Source organism: Pseudorasbora parva, chromosome 14 (assembly GCF_024679245.1).
Source record: "Pseudorasbora parva isolate DD20220531a chromosome 14, ASM2467924v1, whole genome shotgun sequence".
Lineage (NCBI taxonomy): Eukaryota > Metazoa > Chordata > Actinopteri > Cypriniformes > Gobionidae > Pseudorasbora > Pseudorasbora parva.
In genome coordinates this window covers 3,361,743-3,385,119 of record NC_090185.1, presented here as the reverse complement: position 1 = coordinate 3,385,119, position 23,377 = coordinate 3,361,743, and the positions used below count along the sequence as shown (strand labels likewise).

Sequence of the window (23,377 nt, the reverse complement as noted above, 5' to 3'; positions counted from 1 at the left end):
ATTATTATTGTTTTTTTAATGTTTTCGAATATAAGAAGTGACTGTAAAATCTACAAATAAAGCTGTGTTAAAATGTACATAACGTTTGTATTCCTCCAGGAATAAAACATGCAGAGACTCTTTTTGCCTCAGAGTGAGAAAACTTAATTGACAAATAAAATACATTAGGCAGCCGGAGCAGTAAAATATAACCAATAAAGTGACCAATCATCAGTATTTATTATGACAAAAACACACTTGAAGAATCTTTAACGTTCAGCGTTCTGCTTTAGAGTCAAGCACTTCCTGAAAAAGATGAAAATATGACGCCATAAATTAATAAATCTCACAAATATTAATATATGCAAAATCAGTTTGTGAGAGATGACATCATCAATCATGTACCTGATGTGTGAATATGAGCTTGATCTCGTTCAGCTCTTCTGGATCTGATGTCATAAACCACAATCATGACAGTAGCCACGCCCACCAGAGCAGCAAGGACCAATCGGATCACAGCTTCAGTGGGACCACAACAGTGGACTGAGGAATAAAAACATCAAACTGAGATCAGCTCAGTCAATAAACGCTAATATCAGCGCTGACATCAACTAATATCAGCGTTGCTGCCGTACCTGAACATGTGTGACAGAGTTGAGTGATGTCCAGATGTTGAGTCTGGTGGCTGATGGGATTGTTCAGCACACAGCTGTAGGTGTTTTTATCCTGATATTCCACCTCCAGAGGTAGAGAGAGACTGATGCTGAGATCAGACACACTGATGCTGGACAATAAACTGTTTCCTTTGTACCAGGAGAGAGTCACATGACTCACATTCACCGCTGATGAACACACCAATGAACAATATGATGATGATGATGATGATGATGATGATGATGATGAAGAACACTGAGAAGAGTTACGGCTGATGACAGGAACAGGCAGACGAGCTGGAAAACATCAGAGAATAAAGAGAAATGAGGATGAATGAAGATATTCAAGATATTCACCTGTCCCTAACTCTACCCTTAAACTGACCCACACCACCACACGTGTCCCTAACTCTACCCTTAAACTGACCCATATCACCACACCTGTCCCTAACTCTACCCTTAAACTGACCCACACCACCACACCTGACCCTAACGCTACCCTTAAACTGACCCACACCACCACACCTGACCCTAACTCTACCCTTAAACTGACCCACACCACCACACCTGTCCCTAACTCTACCCTTAAACTGACCCACACCACCACACCTGTCCCTAACCCTACCCTTAAACTGACCCACACCACCACACCTGTCCCTAACTCTACCCTAAAACTGACCCACACCACCACACTTGTCCCTAACTCTACCCTTAAACTGACCCACACCACCACACTTGTCCCTAACTCTACCCTCAAACTGACCCACACCACCACACTTGTCCCTAACTCTACCCTCAAACTGACCCACACCACCACACCTGTCCCTAACTCTACCCTTAAACTGACCCACACAACCACACCTGTCCCTAACTCTACCCTTAAACTGACCCACACCACCACACCTGTCCCTAACTCTACCCTTAAACTGACCCACACCACCACACCTGACCCTAACTCTACCCTTAAGCTGACCCACACCACCACACCTGACCCTAACTTTACCCTTAAACTGACCCACACCACCACACCTGTCCCTAACTCTACCCTTAAACTGACCCACACCACCACACCTGTCCCTAACTTTACCCTTAAACTGACCCACACCACCACACCTGACCCTAACTCTACCCTTAAACTGACCCACACCACCACACCTGTCCCTAACTCTACCCTTAAACTGACCCACACCACCACACCTGTCCCTAACTCTACCCTTAAACTGACCCACACCACCACACCTGTCCCTAACTTTACCCTTAAACTGACCCACACCTGACCCTAACTCTACCCTTAAACTGACCCACACCACCACACCTGTCCCAAACTCTACCCTTAAACTGACCCACACCTGACCCTAACTCTACCCTTAAACTGACCCACACCACCACACCTGTCCCTAACTCTACCCTCAAACTGACCCACACCACCACACCTGTCCCTAACTCTACCCTTAAACTGACCCACACCACCACACCTGTCCCTGACTCTACCCTCAAACTGACCCACACCACCACACCTGTCCCTAACTCTACCCTCAAACTGACCCTCACCACCACACCTGTCCCTAACTCTACCCTTAAACTGACCCACACCACCACACCTGTCCCTGACTCTACCCTCAAACTGACCCACACCACCACACCTGTCCCTAACTCTACCCTTAAACTGACCCACACCACCACACCTGTCCCTAACTCTACCCTTAAACTGACCCACACCACCACACCTGTCCCTGACTCTACCCTTAAACTGACCCATATCACCACACCTGACCCTAACTCTACCCTTAAACTGACCCACACCACCACACCTGCCCTAACTCTGCCTTTAAACTGACCCATATCACCACACCTGTCCCTAACTCTACCCTTAAACTGACCCACACCACCACACCTGTCCCTAACTCTACCCTTAAACTGAACCACACCACCACACCTGACCCTAACTCTACCCTTAAACTGACCCACTCCACCACACGTCCCTAACTCTACCCTTAAACTGACCCACTCCACCACACCTGTCCCTAACTCTACCCTTAAACTGACCCACACCACCACATCTGTCCCTAACTCTACCCTTAAACTGACCCCCACCACCACACCTGTCCCTAACTCTACCCTTAAACTGACCCACACCACCACACCTGTCCCTAACTCTACCCTTAAACTGACCCACACCACCACACCTGACCCTAACTCAACCCTTAAACTGACCCACACCACCACACCTGTCCCTAACTCTACTCTTAAAACGACCCACACCACCACACCTGTCCCTAACTCTACTCTTAAAATGACCCACACCACCACACCTGTCCCTAACTCTACCTTTAAACTGACCCACACCACCACACCTGTCCCTAACTCTACCCTTAAACTGACCCACACCACCACACCTGTCCCTAACTTTACCCTTAAACTGACCCACACCACCACACCTGTCCCTAACTCTACCCTTAAACTGACCCACACCACCACACCTGTCCCTAACTTTACTCTTAAACTGACCCACACCACCACACCTGTCCCTAACTCTACCCTTAAACTGACCCACACCACCACACCTGACCCTAACTCTACCCTTAAACTGACCCACACCACCACACCTGTCCCTAACTCTACCCTTAAACTGACCCACACCACCACACCTGTCCCTAACTCTACCCTTAAACTGACCCACACCATCACACCTGTCCCTACCTTTACCCTTAAACTGACCCACACCACCACACCTGTCCCTAACTCTACCCTTAAACTGACCCACACCACCACACCTGTCCCTAACTCTACCCTTAAACTGACCCACACCACCACACCTGTCCCTAACTCTACCCTTAAACTGACCCACACCACCACACCTGACCCTAACTCTACCCTTAAACTGACCCATGTCACCACACCTGTCCCTAACTCTACCCTTAAACTGACTCATATCACCACACATGTCCCTAACTTTACCCTTAAACTGACCCACACCACCACACCTGTCCCTAACTCTACCCTTAAACTGACCCATATCACCACACCTGTCCCTAACTCTACCCTTAAACTGACCCATATCACCACACCTGTCCCTAACTCTACCCATTTCCCACCTCAATATCAGCAAAAGTGCGTTGCAAATACAATTTGAACACAGTAAGTACATTGTACTTATCTTTTGGTGTAAGTACATTGTACTTAAGGCCACCTAATATAAAGTGGGGCCAGCCTGCTGTTAAAGGGTTAGTTCACCCAACAATGAAAATGAGATGTTTATCTGCTGACCCCCAGGGCATCCAACATGTAGGTGTGTTTGTTTCTTCAGGAGAACACAAATGAAGATTTTTAACTCAACCGTTGCTGTGTGCCAGTCATACAATAATGCAAATGGTTAACAATTCTATGAGCAAAACAAACAAACAAACATGCTTGGACAACATGCACAAAATCCTACTGCTCCTGACGACACATTGATGTCTTAAGACACAAACCGATCGGTTTCTGTGAGAAACACAGTTGAAAGTTTGGGCACCCCAAGTAAAAAATGTGTAATAGTGTGCATAAAGAAGCCAAGAAAAGATGGAAAAATCTCCAAAAGGCATCAAATGACAGATTAGACATTCTTATAATATATATGAAAAAAAGTTAGATTTTATTTCCATCATTTACACTTTCAAAATAACAGAAAACAAAAAAAATGGTGTCTGCAAAAGTTTGGGCACCCTGCAGAGTTAATACCTTGTACTGCCCCCTTTGGCAAGCTAAGACCTGACAGTGCCATGGATTGTTCTCAATCATCGTCTGGATAGACCAGGTGATGTCAATCTCAAAGGTTTTAAATGCCCAGACTCTTCTGACCTTGCCCCAACAATCAGCACCATGGGTTCTTCTAAGCAGTTGTCTAGAAAACTCAAGCTGAAAATAGTTGACGCTTACAAAGCAGGAGAGGGCTATAAAAAGATAGCAAAGCGTTTTCAGATGCCAATATCCTCTGTTCAGAATGTAATTAAGAAATGGCAGTCATCAGGAACAGTGGAAGTTAAAGCAAGATCTGGAAGACCAAGAAAAATATCAGACAGAACGGCTCACAGGATTGTGAGAAAAGCAAGTCAAAACCCACGTTTGACTGCACAATCCCTCCAGAAAGATCTGGCAGACACTGGAGTTGTGGTACACTAAAGAGATACTTGTACAAATATGGTCTTCATGGAAGAGTCATCAGAAGAAAGCCTCTTCTACGTCCTCGAGACAAAAATCAGCGTTTGAAGTTTGCAAATGAACATATACACAAGCCTGATGCATTTTGAAAAAACAAGTTCTGTGGACCGATGAGGTTAAAATAGAACATTTTGGCCGGAATGAGCAAAGGTATGTTTGGAGAAGAAAAGGCACAGAATTTAATGATAAGAACTTCTGTCCAACTGTTAAGCAAGGGGGTGGATCGATCATGTTTTAGGGTTGTATCGCAGCCAGTGGCACAGGGAACATTTCAAGAGTAGAAGGAAAAATGGATTCAATAAAATGTCAGCACATTTTTGATGCTAACTTGGTGCCATCAGTGAAAAAGCTGAAGTTAAAGAGAGGATGGCTTCTACAAATGGATTATAATCATAAACACACCTCTAAATCCACTGTGGATTACATCAAGAGGCATAAACTAAAGGTTTTGCCATGGCCTTCACAATCTCCTGACCTCAACATAATTGAAAATCTATGGATAGACCTTAAAAGAGCAGTGCGTGACATGACAGCCCAGACAACACAGTCTCACCCCTACTCGTCAAATCTTGCCGAACGGTCAAGGGACCCTGACGTCAGCTGTTGACGCACAGGGTACCCCTAAATCGCCATTTTTCGACGTACTGGGTAATCCACTGATTTCAATGAGAAACCTAGGACGTCATAAACAGACGTGTTGGGCATGTGAATGTTATCGTTATGATGGAATATATTGGGTTATAATTTTTACATTATGACATGTTGGAGTGTGATTCTCAATTTAATCAGCCAGCACAATTGTATTTACATTTATTTACGCTATGATACACGTTTGAAACAGCAGTCAAACCCCACCCCACCCTAAACCTACCCATTTGCGTATTATATGATATAAAACACAGACTGTAACAGACAACAGGCACACTTTATTGAAAAAGTCCAACTATTCCGAGGCCAAACGATTGAATTGTGTGAAGAAAAGACCCAAAAGCAATCACCGTCTCTATCCGCCGCGCCCCGGCGTCACACTGAAGACGCCACAGGTAGACCCCTCGGCGTCACGCGATGGACGAACTGGGAACCCAATTGCTTTCAGTGGGAAACCTTTGGCGTCAACATTAGACGGCAATTCTATCGGTATGAAATCGCGCTGAAGAAGTCTCATTCAGAACACATCGCGATGTTTGGCATCAGATCACGTGTGCCACATGTTGGTGAGTAGTCATACATATTATGTCCTAATATTTGATATAAAATATTTTCTGTTTGTCGTTCTCGATCATGTTCAGTCACTGCATTGTATCTGTCATCATCTCCACTGAGGCTTTGCATTTCTTTGCTTTCTAAATAAACACACCTTGCTAATAGGGTGATTAAACACTGTCACGTGACGTGCTATAGACCTTTAAACATTTGTTAATATTTAATAATAATTACTAGTGTAGTTCCAACGTGGCATTTGTAGTAGAAGCACAATAAAAAATAAAAAAAAATAAAAAAATAAAAAAAAACACTTGTCATGCATTTACCACAGTATTGGTAGTTTTAATGTGATATTTGTTGTAAATAAACAGTAACCACAACAATTGCCATGCTTTAAATGCATTTTAATGTAAAAACCAAATATTGTTATTTAAATAGTATAGTATATCCAGAGCTGTATTTGTATATGAAGAGTTCAGATGCAAAAGCCTCAAAAAGCCACTTCGGTCACATGACATCAGATATTCAATTATTTTTTATTATTATTAACGTCCCGTTTGCATGTAAATAATGTATGTGATCACAAAATCAAGTGCGTTATCTACATTTTCAAACAAATTCATATGATATAGCTTGCTATTATATACTTTTAATAATGGGAATGCACACATATCTGTGAACTTATTACATGAATGTATTTAACATTTAATTATGCATCGTTTTTTACAGAAATAAATCCTACAGTTATGTATAAACTGACAACATCATCATCATGTCCTGTCCTGGGCACATTGGGCAACATGTGTCCTCCAACATATTCGATCTGTGGCCACGTTTTCACATCTTCTCATGGAACACCGGCATTGAGGTCTTCGTGAAACATCTGTCTCATATCTTCCTTGGTTTTCCCTGTCTCGTGCGTCCTCCTGGTGGTGTCCACTTCATAAGTGTTTTTGGGTGTTGTTGTTTGGGCATGCATAGGACATCTCCAGTGAAGTGCACCCTTTGCTCTGTCACACTGTCTCAAAGTCTTCACGTGGAGTCTGTAGAGTCTTATGATCTCTTTGATATATGCAGAACCAATATTCATAAACTGTTCTTGATGTCTGCCTATGCCTTTATCATCAGGAGATTTAGTGAAGGACATATCTATTGCCATCCACTAGTTCTAGTCATGCATTGACTTCATGATGCTATAGTCCAATGTATATTTCTGCATTTGTTGTTTGTTTGAACAAATGAAGATAGTGAGAGTTAATACCTTTTGAAATCAATAATTATTCATTAAAACTTTTATTACAATGGTCACTAAAGTACATGTCCACCATAACTACCTCTATCATTATTTCACTACCTATCATTATATCACTACCTTGTTAATGTAACTGTAACATGAATGTACTTTATAGAAGTATTTTCTTACTGAAAATGGTTAACATTTACAATAATCATCAACTATTTTAATTGGCATTTAATTTAGTTACAATAAAAGTGAACAATAATCGCAAATATATAGTATTAAAGTTTAGAATGTAAAATGTTATTTTTTTGCATATATATATATATATATATATATATATATATATATATATATATATATATATATATATATATATATATATATATATATGGGCACTACATTTGTATTTAAACTGTTTGACATTAAATATTGGAATATGCTTACAAAATTGTGTGCATTCATTGTGCTTTTGTTATATTTGCGAGTATTTCACGAGTTCAGATTGTAAAGGATGGCTTAAAGAAGTTTATGCTTGTAGACCATTGCATAGAAAAAGGTTTCTCTTTCAAATATATTTATTATGCATCAGTTTAACCACACAAAGAAGACTTTCATTTTAAAATGTGAGTTTTATTATTTAATTAGAATAAATAAATATTTAGCCTATATTTAGAATAAATAATATTTAATATTTATTATAATAAATATAATATTTAGCCTAAATATTAATTCATTAAGGAATCTACCCCTTCAGTTGAACCGGATGAGATGTGATATAATTTACCATAAATGGACAAGTAAGTGTGACGCCTCTGTTCAGCTGGGTTGTCATTGGCTGTGACTTTATCGCAGAACGCGCTGTGATTGGACTATCTGTTTTAACTCATATAAAACGGCGTTTCATGTTACAAAGTATGTTTTGGTGTTATTACGTCAGTAATACGTTAAGCTAACTATAAAGTGTCGCTATGTTCTGAGAAATGACTCCTTTACTGAGAACCCAACCCTAACCCTAAGCATTTCTGCACACTTCTATGAACTACAGCGCCATGTTTCCCATTGCATTGATACAATGACAGATATATGGGTAATGTAGTTTAAAAGGTTTCATAATGAAACAATAAATGTTAAGTAAATAACATATTTAATGGACAACTGGATATTAAAATATGTTCATTGTGTAAACCTATATGACATATATGAGGGCCAAGCTGAAATTGTATATTTTACTGTGAGCACTTTTAAAAAAACCTTTATGGCAGCTTTCCATATATGTCTGAAAACTGTGGCCAACATTATTTAGTAAACATTGCATATGCAGTTGTCCTGCCAATTTTCTCTGTGATACGCTAACCAGACTTTGAGTTAAAGCCATTTGAAATATGCTTTTTTTTTGCTCTTCAAGGGGCCACTTCTGGGTCCCTGGAGGTGTAAGGGCAGTACAACATACACAGATCTATTCTCCTCATCACGGACAACAAACTTTGAGTCACATTTAAATATCAGAGTATTTTGTCTTTTCTATTCTAACGTCATGCTTGTGTATAGGTTTTGATATTGTAAGACCATCTGATGAAATACAGAAATATTTAAAAGAAATGTTGTAAAATAATAATTATTAAGTTTTATTTTATTTTATGGATAAACACTAATAAATATAATGGATGAACCTGCAACAACTTGCCATTATCCACTTTCCAGAGTAAACAAAAACTATTTATATTATTTACACTTCATTATTACTATTAAATATAGGACCATGCACCATTAAGTAAAATAACAAGAGACATTGTCACAATTTCATCTACACCCTCTTCACGTACCTGGCATCGAAAATGTGCATGCTTTAATTTTTATTGCAGAAGTAGATGTACCAGAATGATCAACATGGATCATCTTCAGTTAAGCTTGAAGTGTTTGTAATCCTTCCCTTTATTTCACTGAAAACTGACATACTTGTCACAGCATGCAGGTATATACAACTTTTTGGACCATTGTACCAAATATAATATAACCAGATAAAAAATGTTTACTTCTCAAGTAAAAATATTCTTGGTAATTAATTAGATAACCTAAATAAACTTGTTGAATGTGTATTTACTGTACCAAACACCATACACAATACTCACCATACTTTATCACTCAACACTTTATTGGAGGATACAGTATACAGTTGATAAAGTAGAATAAAGTCAAATTAGATTCAAGATAAATAAAAATGGGTTTTAAAAAACACATTAACATCATATTAATCCATTCACAGCTGCTGAAGCCACACAAATGAGTGCCACATAATCCCATCCAGTCAACTATGATACAGAAAACAGATTTGATATAGTGTTGGAAAATAATGATTCATTATTACAACTAGACTGGTTTCTGTCTCTTCCCTCTATCATGTTCATGTTCTTCTTCTTCTAAACAGTTCGCCCACTTGTACCCTACAGTATAATCAATGTACAGATGATGTGATCACTGATGTTGTGTCGCCTTTTCTCAACCAGAGGAAGAAGTCGTATAATCCGGCGTTCTCCAGTCCTGGTCTAAAAGTAAAACAACAAACACAATTCAGATTAAGTTTAATGTACAGTCAGGTTAACCTATGTTCTTCAGTAAACTCTCCACCTCAAAATGGGCAGAAATGCCAATTCCTGATTTAAATTTACAAAGCAGCAGTCAGTACATAAAATAATATACACATTGAAGCATTATGTATAATATTTCAGCCCATAATATTAGCCAAGTACTGAACAAAAACTAATTTACCCATATCAACAGCAACCTTTTAAACAGTAGATCTTTTAGAAAGAACTAAGAAGAAGAAGATATTTCAAAGAACATTTACTATTTGATTCCTAATATGTCCCAACTCATTATCTTCTAAAGCTACCCAGAACCATCCATGGTCTACAAAACAATGGAGAAATACATGGAGTTTATAACAACTAAATGCTTTTTCCCACACTTGTCTACTTTTATCTAAGACAAAAAGACGGTGCAGTTTTTAAGAACTGAAGGCCAAAAATGTAATAATAATTGTATCAAAAAGGGAAAACAAATATTTACCATTTTAAATAAATCCAAGATACAGAACCTCATTTGCTTATTTAGGAGTTATTAAAATATTTAGACATGAATAATGGTACGTATTTTATCAGAGTAGAAAGAATGATCACTGTTGAAATGAATAGTCCTTTGAGAGATCAACATCAAATTTTGTACTACATATTACAGCATTGCTTCAATACAAGACATACCAATGGACTTGCGCACTTTTCTGTCTTCTTCGGGCACAAGATGTCCATCTTGCTTCCTCACCCTAAACAAAGGACTTATTTTCTTAGCTTGCTTCGATATAAGGTCTGGTCTTTCTTCTCTTCTGTAAAACAAGAAAGTATCATTTACTCTGTGCAAATACTATTGTTTTTAAAACATATAAATTAAGACAGTTAAAAGTATGTAATAGCAAGCTATATCATAAGAATTTGTTTGAAAATGTAGATAACTCACTTGATTTTGTGATCACATAAATTATTTACATGCAAACGGGACGTTATAAACAGTGCAACTGATCTGATTAAGAAAAAATAATTGAATATCTGATGTCATGTGACCGAAGTGGCTTTTTGAGGCTTTTGCATCTGAACTCTTCATATACAAATACAGCTCTGGATATACTATACTATTTAAATAACAATATTTGGTTTTTACATTAAAATGCATTTAAAGCATGGCAATTGTTGTGGTTACTGTTTATTTACAACAAATATCACATTAAAACTACCAATACTGTGGTAAATGCATGACAAGTGTTTTTTTTAATTTATTTATTTTTTTTTTTTATTGTGCTTCTACTACAAATGCCACGTTGGAACTACACTAGTAATTATTATTAAATATTAACAAATGTTTAAAGGTCTATAGCACGTCACGTGACAGTGTTTAATCACCCTATTAGCAAGGTGTGTTTATTTAGAAAGCAAAGAAATGCAAAGCCTCAGTGGAGATGATGACAGATACAATGCAGTGACTGAACATGATCGAGAACGACAAACAGAAAATATTTTATATCAAATATTAGGACATAATATGTATGACTACTCACCAACATGTGGCACACGTGATCTGATGCCAAACATCGCGATGTGTTCTGAATGAGACTTCTTCAGCGCGATTTCATACCGATAGAATTGCCGTCTAATGTTGACGCCAAAGGTTTCCCACTGAAAGCAATTGGGTTCCCAGTTCGTCCATCGCGTGACGCCGAGGGGTCTACCTGTGGCGTCTTCAGTGTGACGCCGGGGCGCGCGCGGCGCGCGGCGCGCGGCGCGGATAGAGACGGTGATTGCTTTTGGGTCTTTTCTTCACACAATTCAATCGTTTGGCCTCGGAATAGTTGGACTTTTTCAATAAAGTGTGCCTGTTGTCTGTTACAGTCTGTGTTTTATATCATATAATACGCAAATGGGTAGGTTTAGGGTGGGGTGGGGTTTGACTGCTGTTTCAAACGTGTATCATAGCGTAAATAAATGTAAATACAATTGTGCTGGCTGATTAAATTGAGAATCACACTCCAACATGTCATAATGTAAAAATTATAACCCAATATATTCCATCATAACGATAACATTCACATGCCCAACACGTCTGTTTATGACGTCCTAGGTTTCTCATTGAAATCAGTGGATTACCCAGTACGTCGAAAAATGGCGATTTAGGGGTACCCTGTGCGTCAACAGCTGACGTCAGGGTCCCTTGACCGTTCGGCAACATTTGACGAGTAGGGGTGAGACTGTGTTGGCCCAGAAATCTTAAAGAACTAGAAGACTTTTGTATATATATATATATATATATATATATATATATATATATATATATATATATATATATATATATATATATATATATATATATATATATAGTTGTTTCCCATTCACATGCATTATGACTGGCACACAGCAACTGTTGGAGTTAAAATATTCATTTCTGGTCTACTGAAGAAACAAAGACACCTACATGTTGGATACACTGGGGGTAAGCAGATAAACATCACATTTTCATTTTTGGGTGAACTAACTCTTTAATGTAAAACAGTAAGGGAATTAGTCATTTTATCTAATTATTCATGATAAGATACTTTTGTAGATCTCACTGTAATAAATAAAACATGTGAAACTGATATTTAGCTCACCGTAGACAGAGAGATGGACATAAAAAGGCCAGTAATTGTTGATCTGTAGTTGATAAAGTCCAGTATGTTTGATTGTGATGTTTGTGATGGTCAGAGATCCAGTTTGTTTTTCCAGCTTCAGTCTGTCTCTGAATCTCCCATCAAGAACATCATCATATACAGTGAAGCTGTCGGCCGTTACATTGATTTCAGCGATTAAAGTGCCTTCAAACCTCCACTCAGTCTGATCATCATCCTTCACTTCAGTGAGACCAGGGTCTACAGTGACTGAATCTCCCTCCATCACTGACACTGAATCATTCAAAACAGATCAACAGATTATAATGGTTTATTAAATTAAATAGTTCAACATTTGAAATAAACATTATCATAAAACAACAAAAAGAAACAAAATTGTGTATGAATTAATTCTAATTTTGTCATTAAAAAACAGGTGTAAATGTTTTTAACCCACCATTGACAGTAAGAAAAAAAATGACCCTCTTAGTGTTGGTCTCAAATTCATATTCTCCAGCATGTTTGATTGTGATGTTTGTGATGGTCAGAGATCCAGTTTGATTGTCCAGCTTCAGTCTGTCTCTGAATCTCCCTTCAAGAACATCATCATATACAGTGAAGCTGTCGGCCCGTTTATTGATTGCAGCGATTACAGTGTTTCTAAACCTCCACTGAATCTCATCATCATCCTTCATTTTAGTGAAATCAGAGTCTAGAGTGACTGAATCTCCTCTTTTCACGCTCTTCACTTCATAATCCGAAGAACCTGAAGAGTTTTTCACAGATTAAAGCTTTAAAATCTCTTGATGTTGGTTTGATGAAGCTTCACTAAAATACTTGTATACATTTTAATGTGAAGTGAATAATATTCTGCAGTACAAAAGATGATGTATGAAAAGAGAACTAAAAAAAATAATAATAATTCCCTGTAATGCATCTCACACTAACCAGAAAATTCAGAATCAGGTAACTGAAATAATGAGCACTTTAGATACAGAAGAAATAACCAGAGAAGTAGGAGATGCATTTTATGCAGTCAAAGTTGAAGAAACCAGAGACCCAATAGGGACAGAGAATATCAGCACTGTTATTCGATATGAAGAGGACAACTTTAAGGATATGTCTTGTAATATCTTATAACATCTTGTATCTGTCTCCACCGAAGCTCACGGAGAGGCTACAACCAGAACCCAAACGATGATCAGAGAGCTCACAAAGCACAATGCACGATGAGTCAAAACTTTGACCATTACTCTGTTGAGGAAACCTTATTCAATGAAATGACTGTTGACTATATTTAATTATATATGGATATACCGGTGCTTTTCTGTGGCTAGAGGATTTTGTAGTAACACTTTGTAATAACTCACGCTATGAATCATTAGTTTAACATTAATAAATAGTCGATTCTTCATTTATAAAGCATTAATAGACACAAGCAGTTTATAAATACAGCTGTAAAGGCTTTGTTCTTGATTTATAAGCATATCTATAATGTGCTTTTGATAATTGTATTTTCGTACTTTATTAATGACCAATTTATAATTTCTAAATCAAGTATTACATTATTTACAAACCAGTTATTTAGGAGTTGTGATTGTAAATAAATGATTAATAAATTATTTAATACATATTATTTAGACATGTAGTGATAGTTACTCAGTGTGTAAACAAATGCTTTATTATTATGTATTCCGACTATAATTCATGATTAGTTCAGGAAGTTATAAAAGTAGTTGTTAGTTTATTAGTATTCACTTTGTTTGTGTGCTTATCTAAAGTAAGGACTATTTATGCATCATAAAGCTTTACAAATGTGATTTAAAGGCTCAGTTAATTTCTAAACAGGAAAAGGAAACACACCACAGAGTGATACAGAACAAATATTTATTTCAAGATGCAAACAACTAATCTGACTAACACTAGATATACCATGAAAAAACCCTGCAAAATCAAATAAAAAAAGCAAACAAGCAACAAAATAAACAAAAAATAACAACATAAAGCAAGTGAATATTGTGACTATTGCGAATGCGCACATCATGATATTCATGCTAAAGGGATATATCGTGCAGTAAGCAGTATTAATATTCATTTACACAGAACTCTGGAACTATGGAATGGACTCACTGGAATGGACCTGGGACCTTCTCTTTTACTTGAACGGACTCGGGAACTTCTCACACTGGAACAGATTTAGGAACTTCTCTCACTGGAACAGACTCGGGAAATTGTCTCACTGGAACAGACTCAGGATCTTCTCTCACTGGAACAGACTCTGGATCTTCTTTCACAGGCACAGACTCTGGCTCTTCTCTCACTGGAACAGACTCTGGATCTTCTCTCACTGGAACAGACTCAGGATCTCACACTGGAACAGACTCTGGCTCTTCTCTCACTGGAACAGACTCTGGCTCTTCTCTCACAGGAACAGACTCAGGATCTTCTCTCACAGGAACAGACTCAGGATCTTCTCTCACTGTAACAGACTCGGGATCTTCTCTCACTGTAACAGACTCAGGATCTTCTCTCACTGTAACAGACTCAGGATCTTCTCTCACTGGAACAGACTGTGGAACTTCTCTCACTGGAACAGACTCTGGATCTTCTTTCACAGGAACAGACTCTGGCTCTTCTCTCACTGGAACAGACTCTGGATCTTCTCTCACTGGAACAGACTCAGGATCTCACACTGGAACAGACTCTGGCTCTTCTCTCAGTGGAACAGACTCGGGAACTTGTCTCACTGGAACAGACTCAGGATCTTCTCTCACTGGAACAGACTCAGGATCTCACACTGGAACAGACTCTGGCTCTTCTCTCACTGGAACAGACTCTGGAACTTCACTCACTGGAACAGACTCTGGCTCTTCTCTCACTGGAATAGACTCAGGATCATCTCTCACTGGAACAGACTCAGGATCTTCTTTCACTGGAACAGACTCAGGATCTTCTCTCGCTGGAACAGACTCAGGATCTCACACTGGAACAGACTCTGGCTCTTCTCTCACTGGAACAGACTCTGGAACTTCACTCACTGGAACAGACTCTGGTTCTTCTCTCACTGGAATAGACTCAGGATCATCTCTCACTGGAACAGACTCAGGATCTTCTTTCACTGGAACAGACTCAGGATCTTCTCTCACTGTAACAGACTTTTGATCTTCTTTCACTGGAACAGACTCTGGAACTTCTCTCACTGGAACAGACTCTGGATCTTCTTTCACAGGAACAGACTCTGGAACTTCTAATAGACTCTGGAACTTCTCTCACTGGAACAGACTGGGGAACTTTTCTCACTGGAACAGATTTTGGATCTTCTCTCACTGGAACAGACTCTGGCTCTTCTCTCAGTGGAACAAACTCTGGATCTTCTTTTACAGGAACATAATCAGGATCTTCTCTCACTGGAACAGACTCTGGATCTTCTCTCACTGGAACAGACTCAGGATCTTCTTTTACTGAAACAGACTCTGGAACTTCTAATAGACTCTGGAACTTCTCTCACTGGAACAGACTGGGGAACTTTTCTCACTGGAACAGATTTTGGATCTTCTCTCACTGGAACAGACTCTGGCTCTTCTCTCACTGGAACAGACTCTGGCTCTTCTCTCACTGGAACAGACTCTGGAACTTCTCTCAGTGGAACAAACTCTGGATCTTCTTTTACAGGAACATAATCAGGATCTTCTCTCACTGGAACAGACTCTGGCTCTTCTCTCACTGGAACAGACTCTGGCTCTTCTCTCACTGGAACAGACTCAGGATCTTCTCTCACTGGAACAGACTCAGGATCTTCTCTCACTGTAACAGACTTTTGATCTTCTTTCACTGGAACAGACTCTGGAACTTCTCTCACTGGAACAGACTCTGGATCTTCTTTCACAGGAACAGACTCAGGATCTTCTCTCACTGTAACAGACTTTTGATCTTCTTTCACTGGAACAGACTCTGGAACTTCTCTCACTGGAACAGACTCTGGATCTTCTTTCACAGGAACAGACTCTGGAACTTCTAATAGACTCTGGAACTTCTCTCACTGGAACAGACTGGGGAACTTTTCTCACTGGAACAGATTTTGGATCTTCTCTCACTGGAACAGACTCTGGAACTTCTCTCAGTGGAACAAACTCTGGATCTTCTTTTACAGGAACATAATCAGGATCTTCTCTCACTGGAACAGACTCTGGATCTTCTCTCACTGGAACAGACTCAGGATCTTCTTTTACTGAAACAGACTCTGGAACTTCTAATAGACTCTGGAACTTCTCTCACTGGAACAGACTGGGGAACTTTTCTCACTGGAACAGATTTTGGATCTTCTCTCACTGGAACAGACTCTGGCTCTTCTCTCACTGGAACAGACTCTGGCTCTTCTCTCACTGGAACAGACTCTGGAACTTCTCTCAGTGGAACAAACTCTGGATCTTCTTTTACAGGAACATAATCAGGATCTTCTCTCACTGGAACAGACTCTGGATCTTCTCTCACTGGAACAGACTCAGGATCCTCTTTCACTGAAACAGACTCTGGAACTTCTAATAGACTCTGGAACTTCTCTCACTGGAACAGATTTTGGATCTTCTCTCACTGGAACAGACTCTGGCTCTTCTCTCACTGGAACAGACTCTGGCTCTTCTCTCACTGGAACAGACTCTGGATCTTCTTTTACAATAACATAATCAAGATCTTCTCTCACTGGAACAGACTCTGGATCTTCTCTCACTGTAACAGACTGGGGAACTTCTCTCACTGGAACAGACTCAGGATCTTCTTTCACTGGAACAGACTCTGGAACTTCTAATAGACTCTGGAACTTCTCTCACTGGAACAGATTGGGGAACTTTTCTCACTGGAACAGATTTTGGATCTTCTCTCACTGGAACAGACTCTGGCTCTTATCTCACTGGAACAGACTCTGGCTCTTCTCTCACTGGAACAGACTCTGGAACTTCACTCACTGTAACAGACTCTGGCTCTTCTCTCACTGGAACAGACTCTGGAACTTCTCTCACTGGAACAGACTCTGGCTCTTCTCTCACTGGAACAGACTCTGGCTCTTCTCTCACTGGAACAGACTCTGGCTCTTCTCTCACTGGAACAGACTCTGGCTCTTCTCTCACTGGAACAGACTCTGGAACTTCTCTCACTGGAACAGATTCAGGATCTTTGTGTGTGAGCCTCGAGAAACATTTTCCCCTCAGAGAGGAGGAGAATCTTCACTGCTGATAGATCCATGCTATGATCCGTTCTTCTGCTACGGTTGGTTGCAATGAAGGACTGGACTGCATTTATATAGCGCTTTCAACAGACCCTATGGCCATCCAAAGCGCTTTACATATCGCCTCACATTCACCCATTCATACACCGACGGCGATGTCAGCCATGTAAGGCGCCATCCAGCTCGTCGGGAGCAGCTGGGGTTAGGTGTCTTGCTCAAGGACACCTCGACACTTGGTCAGATGGAACCGGGGATCGAACCACCAACCTTCTGGTTTGTAGACAATCTACATGAACCACTGAGCCACTGCCGCCCCTCATTATAAAATGCAGTCCCAATGAAGGAAGAATGAAGGATCTGAACGCAAGCATTTTAGTATTTATTTACATGCAACTTAGGAACCACACAAACTTAATAACCTAACTTAACGCAACATCGAACTGATGTGAAACACCTGTGACGATTCAATCAAACTATTAGTAACCTTAGAAACAAACAGGCAGGACATGGAGGAGAACTGAACCAAAAACAACCTAACAGCAAAAGCTAGAACACAACAGGAAAGCTAAATCAAAAACTACATAACATCACTGACACAGACTCTGATAACATGATTTATAGGAATAGAGGCTGGTTACAGCTTTTTGTCACCCAGCATATTTCAGCTTTAAGTGTTGGATTAGAGCTAACTAATGATTTGATGGCTCCTCCATTGGCTGCAGCATGTAGCTGTGCTTCTTGATGCATCACTTGTGCTGAAAATAATCCCCCAATGCAGAAGTCTTCTCATCAGATCTTCATGCTTCTTCCCTAAATATTAACACCCAAAACAGAAGGAATATGTTATCAAAAGCTATATAAATGTAACTAATTTTTATGTATAAAGAACGACATCTGGGGTTCAGACAGTTGAGACTGATGAATAAGAGGAGGGTTATGAAGAGGACAATGTTACCTCTGGGTATTTCTTTCTTTATTTTATAACCTTTGCCTGTGTCAGCTACATATGAGGTAGTTTTCTTTAAATTATGTTACGTTCCTAATTTTTATTTTTTAAATATGCTTTATATGAAGTTAAATACTAATGAAATAATATATTAAACATAAGCGTAGAAGCAGCCAATCTACATCAAGGATCCTAACTGTGAAGTTTAGGTGTAATTCTGTGTCTGTCCAGCTGGTGTCCTTCACGAGTCTCTTCCTACTTAAGATGCTCTTTTAAACGGATATAATAATCCATCATCATGTCACAGCTGGCTGTCAATCACGCACAACGAGGAAGATGACGATAAACTGTCTTTAGTAAATCCATATACAGGCAAATGAAGAAGCTCAACCATAGCCTACATAGACAAACAAACAGAGAATGAAACAGAAGAACATATATCTGGTGCTGGGGTGATAGAAGAATGCCTGCAGGTGGTGGAGCAGGGAGGATTCTGGGTAATGTAGTGCTGAAGGTCACACTGCGTTCACTGTCTCTACATCTATTACTATACTCTATAACAGTTAAAGGTTTAGGGTTTGATATGGAAATGAACGAATCATGGACTGCAGTAACAGACAGAGGCAGGAAGAAACAGACACAAACTCTCTGTGTACGAGCGCAGAACAAAACCAATAAAGCTATCGTGTGCGGTGGAGCTCACGGAGACAGAACAGCAACTGCACAGTTCATGTGTGATTCCTAGTGTTCAGGCATGAGCTTTATCTGTTCATGAGCGGCTGAATAACTCCAGGTTCAGTTCATCAACATTCAGTGACATTTACTCTCTTCATTGGCTGTCGGCTAAATAAACTTATTTTACATCCCTCCCAAAAGCTGACTATCATTTGTAAGCTAGCTTAAACAAACTTAAAGTGTGATGAAAATTCCCCACAGCTTACCTTTTACGTGGCTCGAAAGCGCCGACTCCCTCATGGTGAAAAGACGAATGTCCTTTTTGCAGACTTTGGTCCTCGTTTCAACCATCATTTTTGTGTTCTTATCTTTTTCCAAGCCAACAATCATTAAAGCGATGACCTTCCGGTAGGTCGTCTGTTCATCATTTGCGTCACTCGCACAGAATTAGAGCGGCAAGAGAGGCTCGAGCAGAATGAGCTTTTTATGAGAAAGGCCAAAAGCAATTAGGCCTTTCTGACTTATTTTATTTAAAAAGTTAACTATTGTCATATACAAATTATGAAAGCAAGCTATTATAATTTCAGGAAGGTTTATGGACTTTATCCAAAATAGAAGCACTTTCCAAACCTTGAAAACACCACATTAAAAATCAAGCGTTTTCCAGGATTTCCAGCACCTGTACGAACCCTGTCTATCATTAGTTCATTAATCCCAGACCTGTTTCTGTTCTTCCCATGATCTCCCTGTTATTTAAACCTGAGTTCTGTTCAGTTCATCGTCCGGTATCGTCTACGTTACGTGGTTGTGTTTCTCCTCATGATTCTCCTGTGTGTTGTGTGGATTATTAGATTAAAGACGGTTCTTTGAGTTATTTCCTGAGTCGTGCGCTTCACTACAGCCACCGTTGCTGACACTAACAGTGAATGTTAATCTTCAACTCATATTATCAGTAATTTATCACATGATACAGAACAGAAGCAACTGAAGCCATAAAAACACATTTAAAACTCACCAACCAGACGCCACAAACAGAGCAAAAGTAATTTGAGGAACATTTTCTTCATCGGTGCACTGAAAAGCCCACGATAGCGACTCTTAAAATGGCTGCTAACCCTCAGATTGATCTGAAACACTGAACTGTGATATTTATCTGGTTGTGTGTGAATCCTCCCCTAACCTCAGTAAGTTTCCACTCACACATCCGTCTCCTTTAACATCACGGAAATCAACACGCTTTTGCTGATCTTACGTTTTCAAATGAATTCTGCCCCAGAATGAAAACTAATATCAGAAGAGTGAAATACTGGATTAGATATCTGGATCTACTGGAGTGTTATTTAGTGCTGAGAGCTGTCAATCAAGCAAATCTAATCTGCCGCGAGTGTCGTCTAGCAACTCTCAATACACTTCTGAGCTGTAAACGCCAAACTCTTGCCGGGCCAATCACATCGTGTATAGAGTCGGTGGGCAGGGCCATAATGATGACAGCCGAGTTGGGTTTGCGTGCTTCTAGTAAACACAGAGGCTGGCGAACGGCGGTCTTTCAGCTTTGACCGCGACTCTGGAAGACTTGGAGTTAAGCTTTTCTCTGAGAAAAGATCAAAGAACGGCACTGAAGTCATTCTTAAAAAGAGAAGATGTGTTCAGAGTTTAGCCGACCGGATACGGCGAATGTTTAATCTATCAATAAGATCTGTTTCACCTTCATTTTTCTGGTTGGTTGTAGCGCTATCCTATCGCGTGCAGAGGGAGTTTGAAAGACAACCATTAATCCGCCCCTCAGATTGAGCTGTCAATGGTGAGTTTCCAGACCAAACATCTTGATGTGGGTCTGGCTTGTCAGGCTAGTCATTCATTACTGACCTCTGACTAAAGCTGTGCAATATTGGCAAATATTGTTTCGAGTTTTTTTTTATTTTGTTAAAGGGGTCATGAATTGAGAAATCAACTTTCCCGTGAGTCATGGTAACATAAGGATATCCTGTAAGTTTCTGAAAAGAGGAAAGGATCTGAAAACGTTCTTGATAGTAAAATAAAAGCATTTATTTACAGCTGGCTCATTAATGAGGGATCTGCGAATTTGCCTCCCTGTGTTGCCAGAGAAAAGCAAAACGGAAGACGAAGAACGCCTAATTATGTAGCCCCGCCCAACGATTTGCGCATGATGTAATATAAATAACATTGGCCTATGTGGAGCTAAACGGGACCAAGCAACCAATTCTACTGATTACGTGTCTAATTTAACAAACAATTAACAAAATGCTGTATTAATTAACAAAATTAATACAGCATTATGAGCTGCATTAAACAGTCTAATGTGTCTAAATATCACTTTAGACAGAGCTTCTGTGCCACACAAACATGGATCTCTTGATGCTGATTTCATTTGATTGGTAACAGTCTGATTGACTAAAAACAGGCAATATTGTGTTTAAAATGTAACCTAATGTAAAAAATGTTATGTTGAACTGTTGCATAAAATCGATATCACATTTGCAATCTTGCTGATGTTCAGAAAAACAGCACTCTTACGACATAAGTATAAAAGATATGAAAAGTCATCCAGATGTTATCGTCATATCTTTCATTGGGGGAATTCAAACTGCATCATAATCACGCAGTGAAAGCGTGCACTCTTAAAGCGCATGTGCAGGAGTTTACCTAAACGCTCCACAAACCTCCAGCAGAAGCTGTTTATCCACCCAACAGATCAAACCACATTTCTGTGCAGATAACACAAAGAAGAAACCATTGCAACATCCATGACCCCGAAACCAGTCAAGAACATTTATAATGTTTGCCTGCATTATAAACAAAATTAGAGAAATCTGCCTTTGCTTACCAGAGAGATGAGGTGTTTGGAAAATTTGATGAGAAATACTCACGTTTATAACAAGATCTCTGTTTATTGATCGCAGACTTTGGTGTTTTGGCAAATCTGAGTAAAACAGCTCTTTTTGAAAGTTAACTTGGTGTTTTCTTCTGAAGAAACTGAGAAATGTCGAGGCCTGGATCAATGTATCCTGAATGTACAAGTATGATGAGCTTACACAACAATCCTCATAGTTTAACTCTACAATCAAGCGCAGTGAAGTTCAGTCAGGCCATGTAGGCAAGCTGACTCGGTCATCTGTCAAATCGTCCAATCACTACCCTTCTCCTATATGACCGCGGACATATATATGTGGCATTTCTGCTCGGAAAGGACGCTTAAACTGCTCGCAACCCACCCTTCCCTAGCCTGACGTGGTCATACTCAAGTCTAGTTAGAATATGAGTCTGAAACTGCTCCATTGGGCTATGATTATGAGGCGTGTTTCAACCGAACCAGAAAAGACATCAATTGGACAGACCTACAACCAATCAGAGCAACGAAGCGTTGTCAAATGTCAACAGACAGGGCTCAACTGAACTGTGTTGCCAAGTCCGCGTTTTTCCCCCGTGGGTTGTTTTCTATGTCCGCGGGTTGGAGAGACTATTATGTGATATAGACCCATTAGTGCGAATTTTAGCAGCAACCTTGCCAAAAGAACACACATTTTACCCCCAAATGCCATTTTTCCCCCGGAGAACCCCCCCCCGAGAAGCTATTGTTTAGGGCTAGTAGTTGGCGGGTTTTGTTGTAAAAACTTGGCAACCCTGTCTGCACGCACGCTGAAATCAGGCTGGAATACACGATCTTTGCCGGTGTTGTAAAAAAATAAAATAATTTAATGATACACAGAGTACTTACTCAACATGATCATCATTTCTGAGAGAAAAAGGCCATCATTTATCAATCTTGCGTAGAAACTGGTGTATATGTTGGCGTAAGATTATGCTTACAGTCCTCTCACCGCCTGATTTATGAAGCTGTGCGCACCTCTACAATCCAGGTGTACGCAATACCTGCCCTTGATAAATGCCGCGGCTGAAAACGATCGTCATTAGAATAACACGCCCCTATATATTCAAGTCTCCGCCTCCTCCACGCCCTCATTTTACGCCATGGACAAACAGAAGACGGCAAAGAAGCGAAACTTCTCCGACGTGGAGATCGGGCGCGCTCAATCATCTCACTAGTCCACTA

At 39.8% G+C, this 23,377-nt stretch overlaps 1 protein-coding gene across 1 annotated transcript; it reads right to left on the bottom strand.

The window, feature by feature from the left end:
• Positions 1 to 274: 274 nt before the first annotated feature.
• Positions 275 to 13,821, bottom strand: LOC137040804 (SLAM family member 5-like). The gene is made up of 5 exons (XM_067416574.1): positions 12,921 to 13,821; positions 12,467 to 12,757; positions 615 to 929; positions 385 to 522; positions 275 to 285 (listed from the first exon to the last, which is right to left on the bottom strand). The coding sequence occupies exons 1-5, from the start codon at positions 13,156 to 13,158 to the stop codon at positions 275 to 277; spliced, it is 993 nt and encodes a 330-aa protein (XP_067272675.1). The 5' UTR covers positions 13,159 to 13,821.
• Positions 13,822 to 23,377: the final 9,556 nt, after the last annotated feature.